A 19,592-nucleotide genomic window follows, 5' to 3' on the forward strand; every position below is an offset into this window, starting at 1 on the left:
AGTAGGAAAACAGCTGCCTTTTGCTCGACGGTCACAAAATCCGCCTACCAGCACCTATAAAGCTCAAAAATTAACAATAACACCATATCTAATCATGAAAAGTATAAAAATGCTGTTCCATGAGGGGGACATCTGCTGAACTTTTTGTTGGTCAGAATCTGTAATTTAGTCCCCACTGGGTGTGTGGGATGTAGTGCTTGGTAGCAGTTTCCCTGTTTCCAGTTCCTGTGTTAGGCTAAGCTAAGGGCTGGGTCATACTAGAAAAGACTAGTGGTCAAGTCTATCCTGGAAGGCTTTCACAGAGCAGCATCCACCCGTGCGCACACAAAAAAGTGCCAGAAATAGTTGTATAACAAAAGGAAAGTGAGAGCTTAAGGGAGAAGTTCTAACCCTGCATAGTTTCTCACATCTGCACAGCTGGTAAATCAATGGCTCCTGTGGGTGTGAATGTAGGATTTGTCGGTTTCGGAAAGTTACACAAATTGGCGGACACAAACGCCCCGGTTTGGGTGTCTGAAAGGTGTCGGAGGAGGAGGAGAAAAACGGCGAGTTAACCAGCTGCTGGCTACAGCTACATATTAACCATATGCAAGAGCGGTATTGATCTATTCATGTAACTCACCAAGAAAGCAAATAGGAACAGTACATGTACTACATAAAGAGGAGAAATGGAAAGTAGGCAGAGGAGAGAGAAGAGAAACGAAGAGGAGTGGAATGCTCTTTAACCCTTCGTACATCCAGACATAGAGGGGACAGAATAAACAGAAGGAGTGGAAGGTGTTGAATTTATAAAAGAGTGAAAAATTCATCACTGGGGTCACACATTCCAAGTCACGCAGAAGTGGAGGATAGACTAAAAATAAATGTAGACGAGGACAGAGCTACTGGTACAGGGAAGCTACTGGCAGAGCACCAGTGAACATCGTATTACATCTAGAATAAGTGTTGCAAGACTTTATACTATTTACAATGGCTACAAAAGTAGACTTTTATCACATTTGGGGAAAAAAAAAGACAAGAAGTGCTAAAGGCTCATCACTCAGTCTGGACCTGAACCCAAAACAAACAATCAGAAACAGTAAGACATAAAACCTGTGTGTTGTATGTAAAGCTAAAGCTCAAATGACAAAAAAGAAGCAGAGTAAAGAGAGAAAGAAGAGCGAGAGGTGGAAGGGGGGAAACAGTTTTGAGGGGGAGAAAAAAAAAAGAAAAAAGCACTGCACCCACAAATCTCAATCAAGTTAACCGCTGCCTTGATTGCTCGAGTGAGACTGAGCCTTGCTTTGCAGCAAAACAAACACGTAAGCATGTCTTAACATAGCTGAGCCCAGCCACCCCGAACCTTGCCTGGCACTCATCAAGGCTTTGGCTCAGACAGAATGCTTTCTCTCCAGGGGTGCAGAGGGAGGAAGGAGAAGAGGAGGATCGGAGGAGGAGGAGAAAGAAGGGAGAAAAGTGGATTAAGAAATGGCAATTGAGTTCGTTAAAAAGGGAAACCAGACAAAAGGGAAAAGGTAAAAATGAGACAAGAAATAATTCATCATGGAGAGATTCTTTCCTTTTTTTCGCCTCAGACTTCCTCTCTTTCCAGCTTTTTTTGTTTTTATAATAAAGTAACTCCTACTCCTCTCCTGCAATTTTCCGCCCGGGCGCTCCTTAATTCGAGAATTTGTTTGTTGTGCCATTGGAGGCATTGTTGATTCATGCATATTTGATTTGGAAATGTCACTCATTATATTTATTTCCTCCCCGCTTACTCTGTCTATCCATTTCTTTCCCTCTCTTTCCACCCTCTTTTGACACAGCCTGCTCGCAAAAAAGAACAACATTTTTTGCTCTTTGAGTGGCTTGTTTAATACATTCTTTGTTAGATTTTCCTTCTTTTAACTTCTCAGTCTTTAAGCCCGGCAATCACAAAAAAACGTATTCCATACAATGTAATTTGGTGGAACAAATTACAGATGGACGAGATAGTGCTGGAGCGCTGGTTGTGTGTGGAGAAGACGACAAAATAAAGGAGGAGGGGAGGAGGGGAAAAAAAAAAAAAAAAAGTCCTCATCGGCAACACACCGATCCTCTGGGTTGCCATGGTAACACAAGATTTAGATACTGTCAGATGAGAGGAGGGAAAAAAAAGAGGAAAGAAATTAAGGTTAAAGAGGAAGAAATGTTTGGTGTTCAACTGTCAAATGTGCGTTTCTTTTTTTTTGTTTTTTTTCAGATTTGATAACGACACGGATTGATTTTTACTGAGCTGCGATGCTGGTAAAGAAACAGAAGAATACGGGCTAAGTAGGAGAAAAGGGACGGTTGATTATGTTGGCATGAAAAAGAGAACTTAAACACATTCAAAGTTCATCAGGCAGCCTTGATCTTTTGACCAGCTGGTCCCGTTCTCCCTCTCCGCTCGACTGTCTAGTCCGTACAACAGCGCTCAGACCACAGAGTCAGGAGGGAGACTGCAGCCACCTCTCAACCCTGTGTGAACACTTCTATCTGGCCTTTGATCACTGTCTGAAAATGAGTCTTATCCAATCCCATCTACTGTGTTCATCTGCAGGGGAAGAGTGGTAAAGGTCTGAGTGAAATGTCTGCTATCAGGAGGGCTGATTTCACTCTTATGTGAAACACTGCTATTTGTATTCAGGATAAAGCCAGAGCGTGGCAAAAAAAGAAAGGATTGTCTGAGGTCTAAATTAAGGGTGCGAGCATTTTGTGAACAGAAATACACGTCCCTGATGGCATGCCAAACTATTCCCGACACACCAGCAGCTAAAGAGGCAAAACCGCAAGAGAGGCGCGTTTCTATCCTCTCTTTCCTTACTTTAATAATATATATTTCACACGCCGAGCATGGAAGGTAAAGAAAAAGAAGGATGAGAAAAAGATGGGGTGACTGAGCATCAAAGTGGTAAAGGATGAGGTAGAGAGAGATGGGCCCTAGAGAGGAGAAGGATAAGCCTAGCCTACAGGAAGAGCTGTACTTGTTGGGGCATTGAGAGCGCAACTAATGGATATGGCAGCTAAGAGAAGGATGATGAATGACTCTGTGCATGTGTGTGCGCGCGTGCATGTCAGTGTAAGAATGTTTACACTTTTGCGCATGAAAGACACAATGCATAGTGGCTGTGTGTTTATGGGGTGTCTGTGTGTGTTTCTGTGTGTGTGTGTGTGTGTGTGACAGTGCAGATGATGGATTCTCTAGTGGAGCATGTGGTTGGTGGTTTCTTGGGCAGACGAGGTGACAGGAGAGGTCTCTCTGTCCACATGCCGCTCTCAGCCGGTCTGTCTATCCCTTCCTTCTTCCCGCTGCCTCCCTCGCTCTAACACTCCCTCAATCTCTTCATCTCCCTCTCTCTATCCATTTGTCTCCTTCCCTTTGTCACGCTGTCTCTCTTTGTTCTGGCGCATCCTGTTTTGTCCTCAAAACATATTGCCTCAAAAATACCTCTTTACATAGACTCTGTGAAGATATGCTGCACTGCAAGAAACCTCTCAGAAAGTAATGTCATTACCTTAGGTGTATTCTCAAAATATTTTACTTCTACATATTAGTCAGTTTGGTTTCTGAAGTGTCAAAAACCAACCAAAAATCCACATTCGCAACCCAATACGATGTCAGAAATCTGCCTTTTTTGTCCAACTTGCAATTCTCTGACAACAGTCAATTATTAAAAGAGTTGCTAAATAAATTTCTGTCAATCAACTAATAAATAGATCTAATCTGATTAATTCAGCTCCATCGACCTCACTCTGGTGCATGCTGATCCTCAAAAGACCTTCTCCTGTCATGCAACAATATTACCACTCAGTTTATATGTTTACTTGCATCCTGCTTTCCTCTGGTTTTCCTTTCATCCCTGCAGGCCTTTCCTGTTTATCCATCCGTTGCCCCTCTGGCCTCTCTCAGCTCAGAGTGTGCTAGCCAGCGCTCTCCCCATGCCTTGCAGATGGGTGCACTAATCCGCTAACGTTAGTTCCGTGAGCCGTGAAGGCTGGGCCCGTGTCTTGTTTTGGACGGCCACGAAGGTTGCCGTATAGCATGCTAGCGTTTGGGATTCTGCACAGCTCCGGTTGAGAGAAGAGATAAAGAGGAGAGTAATTGGATAAAGGTTGACCAATTAATAAAGGCCGGTGATTCTAGCTGGCCAGCAAGGGGGGCTTTAATCTGCATAGAGATAACGGTGAGAGTCAGACCACAAACACAAGGAGATAGGGCGTAATTGTGTGTGTGTGTATTTGTGCATTTGTGTGTGTGTGTGTGTAAGGCGTCACTCAGATAAAGCGGCGGCATGACTGTCACTCACTGGGGAGTGCAGTGGATTTACATCCATAAGTCCACTGAGAAGATACATTTCAGTGCATTTTTCTGTGTCTGTTAATGTATGCAGCACTGTGTTTTGTGTGCACAAGAGAGAAAAAAGAAAAGCCACGGTAAAAAACACAACACGCCTCTGTGTCCATCACTAATATTCTTGTATATGCTCCAGCAGCTGACAAACACTTGTTATGCCTCACATGATGCCTGCTGCACCCGCCGCTCGGCACGATTGATATTAGCTTTTATGCTAATGCAGCATTTGGCTATGTAAGAACAAGGCAGTATTTCCAGAGACAGTCATTCATCCCCGCCTGCTTATGGCCTTATGGGCCACGACAGAATTATTGCTGCACAGTACACAAGCTGTTGTCACTGTGCCAAAAGCCCCTACTACACGTACAGACAGCAGACACACACAGCAGGATGATGTGAGGAAACCCTGAGGCGAAAGCCACAAAAGGTGCGAGGGTAAAGGTATGTATGCGGCTGAATATCATTTGGGCCTGTGCTGCTGTAATTTGTGTTTGCATGTGGGAGAAACAGTAGCAGTGTATGTGAAAAATAGCAGTTATATTACTATGGTGCATTTGTCAAATCTATAGATAATAAAAAATTACATGCAGCAAAACGCGCAGTTTTATCCCACATTCATGTCAAGGGAAATACACATAAAACTGCATTAGGCTATAAAAATGACTGTTGCCAAAGTGACGGGAATATTACCTCGGAGATGTTGACACGTCCCTCCTGGAAAGAACAGTCGTTGGCGTTCTGGGTGCACATGTGGCGGTACTTGCACCAATGGCAAGGAAATGAGCCATTTACGCAGGACAGGCAGCTAAAATAGAGAGAGATGAGAGGAAAGGGGAAGTTAGCAGAGTCACCTGCTTTCTGACTTTGGTCTCAGTTAATCATTGCACTGCATCATCTTGGGAAAAAAAAAAGAAGAGGAACAGAAACTGCAGGGCAGAATGAGGTGGTGTCATAATCAGCGTATTCCATCAAAAAACTTTTTGATAAACTTGTTAGAGGACGTCTGCATTTCATTTTGTTCTCCGTCTACCAGATGATTTCTTCACCAATGAAGTAAGGAGTACAGCTGCAGTTCCACGTTTTTCAGAGGGAGTTTGGAGTGCACATGGAGTAGGCTATGTTTGGGATGTGCTCTTTTTCATAATGTGGACAGCTTGTCCCTCAATTATGTCACTTCTTGTGCCAGGTTTTTTTTTGTCAAATCACATACTTTCATATCCTAAAGAGCACGGCAGGGCAAAAGGAGCAGCAAAGTGAAAAACAACTTGAGAAATGAGCACCGAATCAGGGCTGAGGTTCAGTTATGACTTAATAAATATAGAAATAATAGCATTGGAGGAAGTCGTACAGACGGATGTAACTCAGTTTATAATATGTAAATACCTAAACCGTTATATTTTCTTATTGAAATTTTTACCTTTGATTTCTTCTCAGACCACCTTCCTTTAACTGTCTAAATTTCTCTTTATTGTCTAATGTCAAATTTGAACTTTTCCCACCTTCTCTGAAACCTTCTTTTCTTCCTCTCACCTTTCACTCCCCCATCTTTTATCCTGTCTGTCAACTGTCTTAACCTCTTTCTCCCTCTTACTCTCCTCATTCATCACTCCCCACTTGCTTGTAACTGTCCATCGCTTGCTGCTTCTACACGTTCAATGATCTCCCTCAGAATTGACCTACTCTCTGCATATATTTCCCCGCTTTCTATACCTCTGTTGTTTCATTCTCTCAATCCATTCAGCTGTAAGCCTTTCTTTCTTTCTGTCTTTCTGTCCCCCCATCTCCCTTTCATTTGCTCTCTTCCTGTTCTTTGTCTAAAGCTCTCTTTCATCCGCGGGGCTAAGAGCGCTCCACCATTTTAAATTCACCTGCTTTAGCGGAGGCGAGGTGCAGATAGACGGGCTGAAAGAGAAAGACGGGAGAAAGGAGAGAGGGAAAGATACAGAGAGAGATCAAAAGCAGGTGGATTTCCCTGACAGAGGTGTAGACGCCAGGTATCATGAGAGAAGGGGGGGAGTAAAATGGGGGAGAGGGGTCTTGTGGGAGGGGGAGGAAACATTATGCTAGAAGTTGGGAAGTGATTATGACCATATATGTGTGCGTATGCACATCCGAAGGGACCCGTGGAGGAGAGCCAGACAGGTTTAAGTGCATAGTTTATCAACACAGCTTCACGTTATTGGTGCGCTCTCAGCCCTCGAGAGATGCTAAGCCACTTGGTATCTCATTTATGTGCGCGGCATTATCTAATGTAACCATTATGAGTTAACAAATAAAACTGTTTCATTTTATTACAAAGCTTAGTAAAGCCTTTTGTCTTCAACGCGCAGTTTGGTTTGAGATTTTCCTCTGTGTGACTCATTTAGCCGTTGAGGTTTGTGTGAGCATATGGTTTATTGGAAATACAATAAAATATTACATTTAATACAGTCATTGTGAGAAAGTCAGCAGGCTGATTTGTATTCAGCCACATCTGCCAGGTGTAAAATTGCGCATCTGTGTGAACTGCAATGAGCACACTCCCGACAAGCTCTCAAGTGTGTTTTAACCCTGTGTAAAATGCCGGCTTCCCTTCCCCTCATCCGCATGAAAAATTAGGGCTTTAACTCTTGAGCTCTGAGATGGAGCCCATATATGAATCCATCAAACCCAGACGTGGATTCATTTGGATCAATTAGGGCCGCTCGTTTGTTAGGTGCACACTTTAAGCGATCGTTTCCAGCCCAGACCCCTCCTTTTGAGCGAGATCAGAGGCTGGAGCTTAATTCAATCCCACTGCCGCTTTAATTGACCAATTTAGCATTGTGCTGACAGAAGCTGTCCATTTAGAATGAAAGATGTGCAGCTAAGGAAATAACAGGCCTCTTAATACCGCACAAGAGCAAATAGGAGATTTGTCAATGTTGCCAACAAATGGAGGGAAAGCGATTAGGCTACGCTAGGCTAGCATATAGTGCTCAGACTCAAAGAACAGAACTGGGATTTTAGCTGTTTTGTCCTCAGGGAATTGGTAAGAAACAGAGAAAGGGCTGTCAATACTGAACAAAAGAGAAGATGACATTACTGATGCAAGACAAATGAACACGAGGTAAGCTAGCCGGGCTCATTGTGTGGCTTGTTAGTGTTTGTTCGCTCTGTAACAACCACTATTTTGAATGTCAAAGAGTCTTTTCTTTTGTTCGGGGCCCACCAGTAGATCGGTGCTCATCAAAATACAGTACAGCAACTTAACTCAGCAGGCAACCAGAACCAAACAGTACAATGTATAGTGAGTAACTCCTACCCGTCAACACATCTGTCGCTGAGCCTCAATAATACCCATTTTTATCTGACTTTTATCTTTTATTCATGCCAAATCAACCTTGTTAGTGCTCCAGTGACTTTGTATATAACGAGCAAAATATCAGCAGGTAACCGCTGCCAACTTTGTGCGACTTTTATGATCACGTTCTTTGAAATCAAAGACATCACCGTTCCGTGCGCCACCCAAGGCCAGCAGTAAGCCCTGTCTGACAACCCCCTACAGCTTGCTCTTTGGTTCCCTGAAGTAACCAGGACCCCCTGTCACGAGCTGCCGTAGGATCTCCGAGTCTCTATTTTAACCTGGGCGCACACCCTTTAAAGAAAATGCCCACCCAGGGCCATTTGAGGACGTTCGATTCTGGCGTCCAGGGGTGGGCTTCTTTCTTCAGACCCCCCAGTATCTCCTTATTGCTCCTTCCTGTCGCTCCCCTATCGCCTGTAGCCACTCATAGGCTTTGAACGGCCGGAGACACGCTCCCCGTATGGCCATGCTCATAATGCTAATTTAATCCGTTCATATTCAGATGCTAATCGAGATACGCTAGCTTTGGAGCGCCAGTGTTTTTTCAAGGCCAAACACAATAGACTGTGATTTCCTCCTCTCCCCTCTCCTTGGTCATTTTGGAGAGCTAAATACAATCTGCTCTCCTAGTGAGGTACGTTTGACACTCCTGCACTTGGCAAAATGAGTTATTTATTGGCTACTATTCATTTCAAAGGAGTGGAGGTGAATAATTTAACGGTCCTCTAGAATAGTCTATCCTATCATTACTGGATCCCTTTAAAATTTGAAAGGGGTTGATAAAACACCTAGGGACTAGTATTCATGCACATAATTCTATTAATGCATGTCTGAGTGTGTAGTTTACAGGAAATCTATGTTAACTGATTGGAATTCATTGTGCACTTCTTCCAAGTCATTTTTAAGTATACTCCTCCACCGTCTTTCCTTCAGTTTATAGCTTTTTACATTTTTCTCTGTCAGAAAGCTCTGCTCTGTCTGTCTATGCCATTCAACATACTATTTCTCCCAATATTTCCAAGAGTACCCTCCATCACACAACAAATGACCCAGTCATTGCCCGAGCCAAATTAACCATAGCAAGAAAAGGTGCTTCACACGGCCTTTTGCAGACATTTAAACCCCAATTCATTTCCAGGCTATACTCTCCATCTTTATTAAATGGGGGATGTGGAATTTAAAAAAAAGCATATGGAAATATTTAATTAAGGAGCAATCATGGCCGTGGGTGATTTTCTATTTCAATCTCGGCAACCCTTAAACTGAAACAGCGGGAATTCTAATTAGATTAATACCACTATGCAAATTTATGGCATTTTTGAAAAGGCAAGGGCCACGACGTAATCAGTTGAGTAAATAAGCAGGAGGGGCATGTGTTTTTGGGGATCAGGGGTTGGGTGTCGGTGTGTGAAAGTAAACTATTAAGAAACATGGCCGAGCAAGTCCAATGTCAAATTTGTTTCTTGCGTTCCATAAGGCAGCATCAACATTACCAGTGTACACTTCCAGACAGGGGGGAAGGAGTACAGTATGAGACTGAAAAAAAAAAAAACAGATGCGTGAGAATTAAGTCACAGCAAATGAATGGTGTTTCTGCTTGGAAATTGGTGTCTGCATGTTTCAAGAACGTCTGGTGCCTTCACAGTGTAAAAGCCTGCAGTATTTTGAGTCTAAGCCCATTAGAGGAAAACTAAGCTCTGTAAAGAATGACCAAGCGTTCTGGAAACCGGGCCTTGCATGTGGCCGTACGGGCCTGAAGTCATTACGCCAACGACATTACCAGTCTGATCTCATCAGACGACACACACTGACGCCTGGGGGGCACAACGGGTATGCGGGACAGAGTGCCAGCTCCAAATGGGATTCTTATCTCAGCATCTCTCTTCGCCATCAGAGTTGCTGCAGAAGATGCAACGTGCCCTATCTGTAACTTCATTAAACATGTCCATTACATCACTCGGAGGTTGTATTAGATCAGCACAGGGAGCGGATTTAATCAGAGTTCATTGGGCTAATATCTTCAAATGGGCGACTCTCTTGTCTGCGTCACTTCTCATATATTTGCGCCACTTGATTTGTGAGTTCATGGGCATATTAGGAATCCAAATGTGGCATCGCGTTTTAATTGCGTGTGTCTATTTTAATGTGAAGCGATAAACATTTGACACAAAATGTATCCTTGACAGTAAAAAGCACCAAAGAGAGGTCGAGCAAACACAACACGGTCCTTGTGGGAGATGAATTAACCATGAGTTGACAATGGAGACCACCAAACCCTTAACCAGCTGAGCTAATCATCGTTGTTGTGGCAGGGGATTTGTGTACAAGGGCAGGGACACTGGGTGTGGGGGGGATGGGCTAAAGGTCACAACAACGGATTAGGTGTCCAAGACATTCGGGGCTTGAGCGGGCTGCAAGTGACGGAGCGGAGAGAGGTGTAGCTCCACATGTACTCGCGTGTGTCCGTGTGTGTTTGTGGACAATCCTCAAAGGAGGCTCATCCAACATCCAGGGGGAAGCCAGGATGGAGCCCTGTGGTACCCCAGGGGCCTCCAAGCCATCTGCTGCCCCAAGGCTAATACCCCAGCAGAAGTTTCAGCCTCCCCTGGATCAGCCACGGATGGACGAGGGGGGGGAGGGTGTATTGTGTGGGGCTGGGTGGAGGAGTTGGAGGATTCTTATACCCCGGCAGGGTGCCTCGTGCTTGTGATAGGACTGACCTGTGGGTGTGGCTCTATGGGTGGTAGAGATTTTCAGCAGAAGGTGGATTAGGAGAGGCAGTGAAGTGCAATCGGACCGAGAGCGGAGGGCATCTGGGGTGTGAAGGAGACCAACTCATCGGAAAAAGGCGCCAGATTTCATTCACACCATTTGCTTCTGTCTTTCTTGTGTAAATAAGTACCGGACTGATGAGCTAAGTGCTCAAAAAGCTGGAAGTATTTGTTTTATCAAGTGGGGGGAAAAAGGAATAAATGAGGTTAGAATCTGTGATTGGGAGCCATTACAGCAGACCTCTGTGTAATGAATTAATCATAGAAGTATCATTAGTGTGTGTGTTGTGGGTTTTGATAAAAAAAAAAAAAAAAGACTAGAATTACCATCTCATATCCCAATCGTTTCTCATATACGGCACATTTGATTTTTCACTGCAAATGTAACACAAGCCCTCTGTGGAGGTCGGAGTGGGATACTGAGTAGGGGGGGTGGGATAGATGTGTGTCTGTGTCTAACTGTATCTCTCATGGACAGTAACATGAGACAGCCCAAAGGGAGGCTGGACAAAGAGGCCATTTCTTGAAAGAACAAGAGGGAGACGACTATAACAAGCAAAACGAGCAAAAATTGAGCAAAAATACTCCATCGTAACTTACGACTGGTGGACGCTGCAGTTGTAGAAGACGAAGTTGACGCTGGCAAATTTCTTGCCCGTCTCCTTGGACTTGAGGTAAAGTTTCACCACCCGCTTGTCACCTGCATGACAGATATAGGAAAACATATGAAAAACAAGACTATTTTCTGTTTTTAAATTTTTGGAGAAGAGCATAACTGAAATAAATGAGCAACCATCCCAAAAGTCACACCCAATAACTAATTTAATAACAGCCAACAGTGAAACCAGGGTGTATATTAAAACAACTTATTCATCGCTACAAAGTGACACACTTGAATTCCACTTGTGTGACCTCAGCGTATAACACACACGCATATCAAGACACACTGTAGCTTAGCAACACACTACTCATGTCACACCCACAGTAGGGTGGCATTAAAAATAGCAGCACCAATCAGTGTTTGGATGCCAGAGCTGATGAGAACTCATAATGGGGCATAATGGGCTCAGTTGAAGAACTAGTGAGATGTCACTTTGAGGAAACTTAGAGCACACAGTCTGACATGTTTTCAGTCCTTTGAAACAAGTTTTTATCGTCTTTGTGGTGTGACAGAATTGGACATGAAACAGGTGCACGGGCTCTGCAAAAAAATAAAAAATAAAGATGCAGATATTTTTAAATATGACGATAAACCACACTGAAGCTTCTGCTTTGAAAAAAAAGAAAAAAAGTTAAGAGCAGAACCAGTCGTTTAGAAGCAAAAAAATAAATAAAATGAAACTGACAACAGTGCATAATGCATGATAATGGGAATTCAAAAACAGTTCTATTTTCAGTAGATGAATGTGGACTTGTGTTTAGGCCTTTGAACGGAATTGGGCGGCCATTATTGGTGATGACAAGGAATTCTGAATATAGACACACAAGGCAAATCAACTGGTAATAATGAAATTCTGTTCTGGTGAACGCACAGCTCTTGATTTCTCTAGTTTCAACGTACAAAAAGATCCCTTAGGAGGAGAGACATCAGCCCATGGCGATGAATACATAGTATATAATGGCATAAAGGGGCCAAAGGGAGAAGGAAAGATAAGAACGTGACGTGAAAAGAGAGGCACATATGATGAGAAATGACAAATATAACAAATACAGTAACAAGTTCATGAAACGCCCCATAACCCCACAGTCCCAGACCGGTGCTGCCACCCAATGACTTCATCACCCAGCCGCCTTCCTGTCCTGACCTTTGTTCCTGGTGATCGGGGCGATGTCCCGGACGGAGGGAGACATGCAAAAGATGTGTCCACCCTGGATCCGTCCCTCCGTCTCCACATAGTCCTCGAAGGAGCAGTTGACCCCCGCTGACAGATCGGGCACATTACGAGCCTGGAGGACCAGCTACAGAGGGAGGGAGAGAGACAATCAGTGCAAGATCAATGGAAGGACATGGCATACATGGATTGTTATAAGATATGACATGAGGGTTAATGGGTGTTGGGAGAGACGGGGAGTATGTGTATGTGTGACAGCAATGGGAATAAAAGAGTGAGTAGTTGTGTGTATGCATGTGTGCATCAGTCGCTGCAGCAGCGATTACAGCAAGGTTAATGTGTGCGTGTTAATGTGTGGAAAGTGAGTGAGGCAAACTGTAATCAGTCAAACCTATGTGGTTACATTGAGAAGCCTCTGACAGAATGAGAGCTCACACGCACGCACTCTTACAGATTTTAACAATATAGATGGCGAGACAAGGAAAAGCAAATTCCTCAATAAATCTGCATGCTTAAAAGTTATAATTTGGATGTAAAATGTTGTGACTTTTCAATGACATTCTGTGTACGCTTCAAAAACAAACTGACATAGAACAATAGAAGCGAACAATGTGCACCAACTCTAGAGGTACACAGTGTAATCTGTCTGGATTTCTTACTTCTTTTCTGTAATGGTTTACCTAACAGTGTTGTGTTTGCTATTGAGAGCATTTCAAACAATAAAAACGGAAGTTGTGTTTTGAACTTTAGCTATGATAATTAGATCACTTGTCAAGTTAATTTTTCTGCTTTATATAAAGGAGGAGGGTAAATAATTGGTAAATAAATATTCTGGTTCTATGGTGTTTCATGCAGTAAATATTTTTCAACAATTGACTTAAACTTGCAAGTCCAGCAAAAACAAACTTGATGCATAAAGGTAATGAAATGGTAAAAACAAACTCAGCTGTCTTATACAGGGTTTGGAGTGAGCTTTGATAAAACTATTAAATAAACTGACCACATATGAGTTTAGACACATTCATGCTTCATAGGAGCAGTGTCAGCCATTTGGAGTTCAGACTAACTTCAGTTTGATATTTTGAGAAATGCCAGTCTGTCTTAGTCAAATAACTAACAAGGCAACTAAATCCCCCCACCAGCACCTCTAAAGCTCACTGATTACTGATGTTATATCTTGTTTGTTTGATTCACAGTTTTAATGGCAGGTTAATGGCAGCTAAATCATGGCTGCCACCAGTAACTTCCTGGAGTCTCTGCTGGTTGTGTAGCAGCTTAATCATGATAAGAAATAATAGGACACACTGGGATTGCACAATATAGTTTCAGCCTCGGCATCATGACGTGCACACGCTCAATAGTTACATCACTGAAAATTAAATATGAAGTCAGGAAAATGAACTCAACTCTTTTTTTGCTGCTTCATACAAAAAGCAAACTAAAGGGCTGTAATTTTCCATGACTGACCTACAAGAGAAGGCTGATAAAACATCATTTACTCTGATTTAAAGGTTGTTGGATGTGAACCTATGTCTAATTCTTTGTCTCCATCCATTGATACACATGTGTCATCAATCCAAAATGATTCATTCTAAATGCAGGACAACCAATCAAACACTGATTAATTAATTTGTATAACAAATTGAGTAAACTCGAACAAAGATGGCTGTAAAAATGTGCCACTGGGATATGGGAACTGTATCATACTTGATCCCAGCCTGATTTAACATATGTGCACTGGCCAAAGGGTGTATTATCTAGGAAAATGGTATGGGATTGGGACTTGACAGTCGCAGATACAAAACAGTCAGATCAGATAGGGGACCAAAAAAAAACTTGAGGACTTCAGGGCCTTCCTACTTGACATCACACAAGGCAGCAGAAATAAACATTTTTCCAATATTTTGCAACCCTATCGGACATACAACTCTCTTAATCTTTGGTGTTTGTACAGTAAGCAGATTTTACTCCCAACAAGTGAAGCAATCAGTTTTGTTCTATTTCCAGTCTTTCTGCTACGTGGCAGCTGGCTGAAGCCTTATTCTTAACGAAGAAGCACAGCAGTAGTATTAATCTCTTCATTTAACTTGCCACCAAAAAGAAAGCGGAACAGTCATCTGCGGATCACAGCACCTCCAATTCTATCCACAGCTGCTCCTGTCCACAAGCCCGTGAGAAAGACAGTGAAAGCCAAACAGTTCCCGATGGTCAGGCCTGCACCTTGCATGATAGCACACTGTCACTGAAGCGTGAATGTGTGTGTCAATAGGTGAATGAGTAGTGAATTGTAAGGCACTTTGGACAAAAGCCAAACCAGAAAGTCAATAAGTGTATTTCCCAAAAATCTTGCTTGAAGTCAGCGCTTACTGTCTTCCTTGAGTGTTCATATTGGGGTTTTTTTTGTTTGTTTTAAGATAAAACAGCATCATTTCCACAACAGCTGGGACCATAGACAGGAAAATACATACCTGAACTTCAGACATGGTGACAGAGATATTTCTCGGCTGAACAGTCAGCTCCACACACTGCCTCTGGTCGGACGCAAACCTCTGAGGCTCTCCTGCTCGTTCACAGCGGTCCTTCCGTGAACATCTAGGGAGCAGGGGAAGAAAGAAAGACAGCAGACAGACAGGAATGATAGGAGGAGAGGTGAGGAGAAGAGGGGTGAGACAAGAAGAGAGAGAGGATATGAACAACTGTTAAGCTAATATGACAATCATATTAAGATGATAAACACACACAGCCATCACCGTCACACAGAAATGGGCGCAATAATAAAAGACAAATAGGCTAATAGCTTCTCCCAGCCATTACTGTAGGCCTTTACATCATTACCTTATTGGTTCTGACATTTGTGCAGGAACAACTAAGCAACATGAGCATCCAGTCCCCCTCATCTTTTCAGTTTACAGTCCCGCACAATTCAAACTTCTCAGGAGATATACAGGCAATCGTTAAAGTTCCCCTGAACCGTAAAAATGATGCAATTCCTACCAGCTGCATATCAATGGGGTCAGCAATTTCACCCCCACTTATTACAAGCCAACTGATCGTGCTAAAAATCAGCATACAGCCCTGTATGGTAGCGGTTTTACTATTAGCTATTCATAATGCATTAGCTATCACTTCACCTTCGCGCTAACAACAACTGGTCCCAGTGGTGAGAAGAAAGTGCTGATGCGGCTCTCTGCAAGGCCTTAACAATAAGAGGGAGGCGGAAAAAAATGCTAACTGCCTTCTCTGTACAGCAGCTCCCCCATTCCCTCATTTAGTTAGCCTTCACTCACACTCAGGAAGAAAAAGCTGTCGCCAACCACTCCCCTGAGAGTTCCTGACGCGCACACACACACACACACACACACACTGTGAGGCATTAGCAGAAATGTGCAAAGGTATGTACACGTTTTCTCATTATGAACCTCTTTTCCTTCTGCTGCTCCTCTGGTGTGTGACTGTGTATTTGTGTGAATTAGGTGTGTTCATTTGCCCAGAAACACCTGCATACGTGTGTCCGTGTGCATTCCTCGTTCAATTTCACTGCTGATTGAAACTACCATGGCTCTTAATAGGATGTGGCTAAAAGTACCAGCGGGCTGAAACGAAGCTTATAAATAATTTGCCTATTAATACATGCCCATTATGTCGGCAAGGGCCTCAGCCAGATTTGGAACTATCAGGTAGAAAATGAGCAAGCTGCATTCAAGATGCAGGGTAAACAGGAGCCTAATTGAAGGGTTAAGTCCATCATGATTGTGTGTGTCACTTTAAAGATGTCGTGTGTGTCTGCTGAAATGGAGAAAGACAGGTGACGTGTGTGCGCACTTTGACGAAAGACAGGTTGGTGATATGTATTACAAGTTTAATTAATGCACTGAGAGATGGCATTATGCCAAACGCTTCAGGCGTTCCAAATGTGGTTTAACATCCTGTCACCTTTCAGGAACATGTAACTACTCTCACACTCTCCTGTGTGCACACACAAACCCTCCAGTCAAAGGGAGAGAATTAGAGAGATTACAGATAGACGGTGTTATACTGTATCACTGCGGTCGTGAGCGATAAGCTTGGTTTTCTAAACGACAAATCTCCACGCACACTGTTACATATCTAACTCTAAACAAGACCTAATCCAGAAACTAAACACCAACACTGGAAGTGACTAATTCTAAAATCTGTTGCCTAAACGCATCGAAAAGTACACGTGTTCTAAACCGTGTTCACACACACAAAAACAAGTTAAATACCACAGTGGCAGTTATGTGGGCTGCCTGGCTGTGTTCTCATTCACGTTCTATTAACAGGTATAACGAGTTGGCAGACATACACAAGATGCATATAGGAGCTTAAACAGTTGGATTTCTTCTGTGAATGGTAATTATATAAGAATCTAAAAGGTCTTTATCTAAAGCTGTAACAAGGTGTTAAAAATACAGGTAGTTCTTTTAGTTCAGATTTACTCTATTTCAATAAATGGCACTTTTGGATATGACAGCATTGACAAGAATCAGTGTCTATTGTTTGTCAAAAGCTTCATGGGCATAATGTGTAACTACTCAGGTAGGTGCTTCCACTCCAACATGATCCGCTGATCTTAAACACCAAAACGCTTCTTTCACAATTATCTAGTATAAAGTGCAACGGGCTGCATACCGTATGAAGGGTACCAGGGTGGAGTGTGTTAATGTGTGCATGAGTGTGTGCAGCACTTACACATTGTGGAGAACACACCATCCACAGTGAGGGTCTCTGGAGCCCAAACACTCCCCACAAGTGGCATACTGCTCGCAGCTCTCCACTGGAACTCTTACCACCTAGACAGAGAGAGAGAGAGAGAGAGAGAGAGAGAGAGAGAGAGACAGAGAGAGAGAGAGAGAGAGCAGGGAGGCGATGAAGGGAAAATTAGTGTCTTCGTAATCAAACTTGTACAATGAACGGTACATTCAGTTGCATGGCGATGAGAATTTGACAGCTTATCAGACTCATTCAATTTAAAGCATGTGCTCAGCAAACAGCCAGAGTGTGTGTGTGTGTGTGTGTGTGTGTGTGTGTGTGGGTTCCTGAGGGAGATGAAAGTGAGCAAGTCAGTGAGAAGTGTGTGTTTGTGTGTGTGTGTGTCTTTAAGCATGTGTGTGTTCTGGTGAGTGATTCCGGGTCCAGCCGTGTGTGACAGCCTCCAGTCAAGCGTGCACAGGAGAGGCCTCGCAATGCATGCTGGGACACCTGACAGGTGACCACGGCAACAGTGGCGTGATTGACAGGTGACCTCAAAAACCATCGAGAGGCAGAGGAGCAGAAGGACAGACTCCCAACATTTGTGTGCATGCACGTATGAAAGAGGGAATTCAAGTGTCTGTACAGGACTTGTGCAGCAAAACCAATGTGACATGACTTCTTGTGTGTGTGTGTGTGTGTGTGTGTGTGTGTGTGTGTGTGTGGGACATCCAGTGTGTGTGTGACATCCATAGCCACACTGGATATACAAGCTTGATGATAGGCTACAGATGTTGCCCACGAAACGAGATCAAGTGTGCAAGTTTAGCCCTTCACTCCAGTTTAAGGTGATGACAGATGGTTCACAACACGGCCCCAGTGGAAAGTGTGTGTGTCTTTCAAGATATTCACAAGAGATTGTGCGCGTTTAAATGTGTGACAGACAGATTGTTAGCATATGCGCAGAATGCAGCGAAATAAGCACGCGTGTTTGCGGGTGCGCGTGTGTTGCGAGTGTCAGCGTCGCACTCAACTTTTCTTCACCAAGTTGACGAGTGGCTTGATCCCCGTTTCACGATGTGTGTGTGTGAGAGCATGTATCAAGTTGCCACTGCGGGCTAGTTTTAAATCATGCAGCTGAGAGTGAGCCAGCTGATCAGTGAGTAACAGCATTTAACAATCCTGCCCCTGGGTAACGCTATTACAGCCCAGACACACACACACACACGGACACAGATTTAACCATGAGAACCTCGTTTGAGTGGTATGCAGGGACTAAAGTTGTGTGTGTTTTTTTTTTTTTTCATGAGGCAGGGATAGAAGGGGGTAGACAGAGTGATGTGTGCAATGATAAGAGAAGAAGAAAAACATGTGAAGGAAAGCAGAGGCCCGAGGTTAGAGATAAAGGTGGTTGGCTGGAGGACGGAAACCAGGTGGACAAAGGAATGCGGCGCTGAAATATTAAACTGGGGCCTCGTTTCTTCTGTGAGCTTTAAGTGCAACACAGATATGAGATACATGTGACACGATGAAATGCATTTATGTTCTGAAATGCCTTGAAGCAGACCGGCTTTGGGGCTTTTTGAAGGATCACACAGAGGGCGGACAAACAGAACTTAACATTGTGTGCCACCACACTTCATTCCCTTCTTTTGGTAAGTATTTATTGACTCTTTGCCTCCACGTTCCTTGTACTTGTATCTCTGCCCACAATCACCATCCTTCCTAGAGCATCTCATTTATTCATTCATTCATTGGATAGACAGAAGCATGCCGTTACTCCTCCAATCTAAAGTCAATACAGACCTCAGTACAGTAGCTTTCTCGCTGGCTTTCCGCCCAGAGAGAAAGACGGATGAAATGATGCAAACGAGCAATGGTGAGGACTGGAGGGGGGGAAAAAAAGGAGGTGGTCATCTACTGGAAATGCCTACTGGATGGATGAATAGAGGGAAAAGTGAAGTGTAATGGAAGACACTCGTGGGGCGAATTGGCGAGGACATTGTGCTGAGTAGATGGGATATGGTGGCAGACGCCTGCTATGTGTCACTGTCACACCGTGTGAGTCTAGTTTTCATGTGAAAGGAGGGCTGAAAGAAGGATGGAACAAGGGATCGGGGTGCCTTTGATAATAAAAGAATGACAGAGGGAGAAAAGGAGCGTGAATGAATGAACGGATGACGGATAGATGGATGAGAGAAAAGCAGCTGGAGTTGACGATATGTGATTTGACACCTCGCAGGATGTCTTTCATGCACTTTATGATTTGACAAAAAAAAAAAAGAGAGAGAATAGAGATGGGGGAAAGAATGGTATGTTCCTCATATCACAGACGCCAACCAATTCCCCCTCGTTTCACCATAAATCATTATGACTGTGATTAAGGACAATGGTCCACATAAATCATACTAACTATGGGTCCTTGGTGAGCTAGCATAACCTTATCACTGCCCTGTGTAATGATAGATATGGCCTATTGTTCACAATTGTTCGTGTACTAGTAGTGGTGGAGACCTCGTGGGCTCTAGTGAGCCTTAGTGCTGCAAAGCTGTTGATGTCTTAGGAACCTATCACGGTTGTTTCCCCCAGTGGGGATATAA

General features: G+C 43.5%; 1 protein-coding gene across 4 annotated transcripts in view; it reads right to left on the reverse strand.

Moving 5' to 3' along the window:
* The window catches only part of plxna1b (plexin A1b), a 203,632-nt gene that overhangs the window by 79,552 nt on the left and 104,488 nt on the right, over nucleotides 1–19,592 (reverse strand). For all 4 annotated transcript variants that reach the window (XM_008297227.1, XM_008297225.1, XM_008297226.1 and 1 more), the window contains exons 5-9: nucleotides 16,993–17,093; nucleotides 14,751–14,874; nucleotides 12,256–12,409; nucleotides 11,051–11,150; nucleotides 5,045–5,159 (exon numbers count right to left, since the gene is read on the reverse strand). In XM_008297227.1, the coding sequence (XP_008295449.1) occupies nucleotides 5,045–5,159; nucleotides 11,051–11,150; nucleotides 12,256–12,409; nucleotides 14,751–14,874; nucleotides 16,993–17,093 (594 nt within the window). The remainder of the gene's footprint in view (nucleotides 1–5,044; nucleotides 5,160–11,050; nucleotides 11,151–12,255; nucleotides 12,410–14,750; nucleotides 14,875–16,992; nucleotides 17,094–19,592) is intronic.

This window comes from Stegastes partitus, unplaced genomic scaffold (genome assembly GCF_000690725.1).
Source record: "Stegastes partitus isolate 25-593 unplaced genomic scaffold, Stegastes_partitus-1.0.2 Scaffold1201, whole genome shotgun sequence".
In the NCBI taxonomy this organism is placed as follows: Eukaryota; Metazoa; Chordata; class Actinopteri; family Pomacentridae; genus Stegastes; species Stegastes partitus.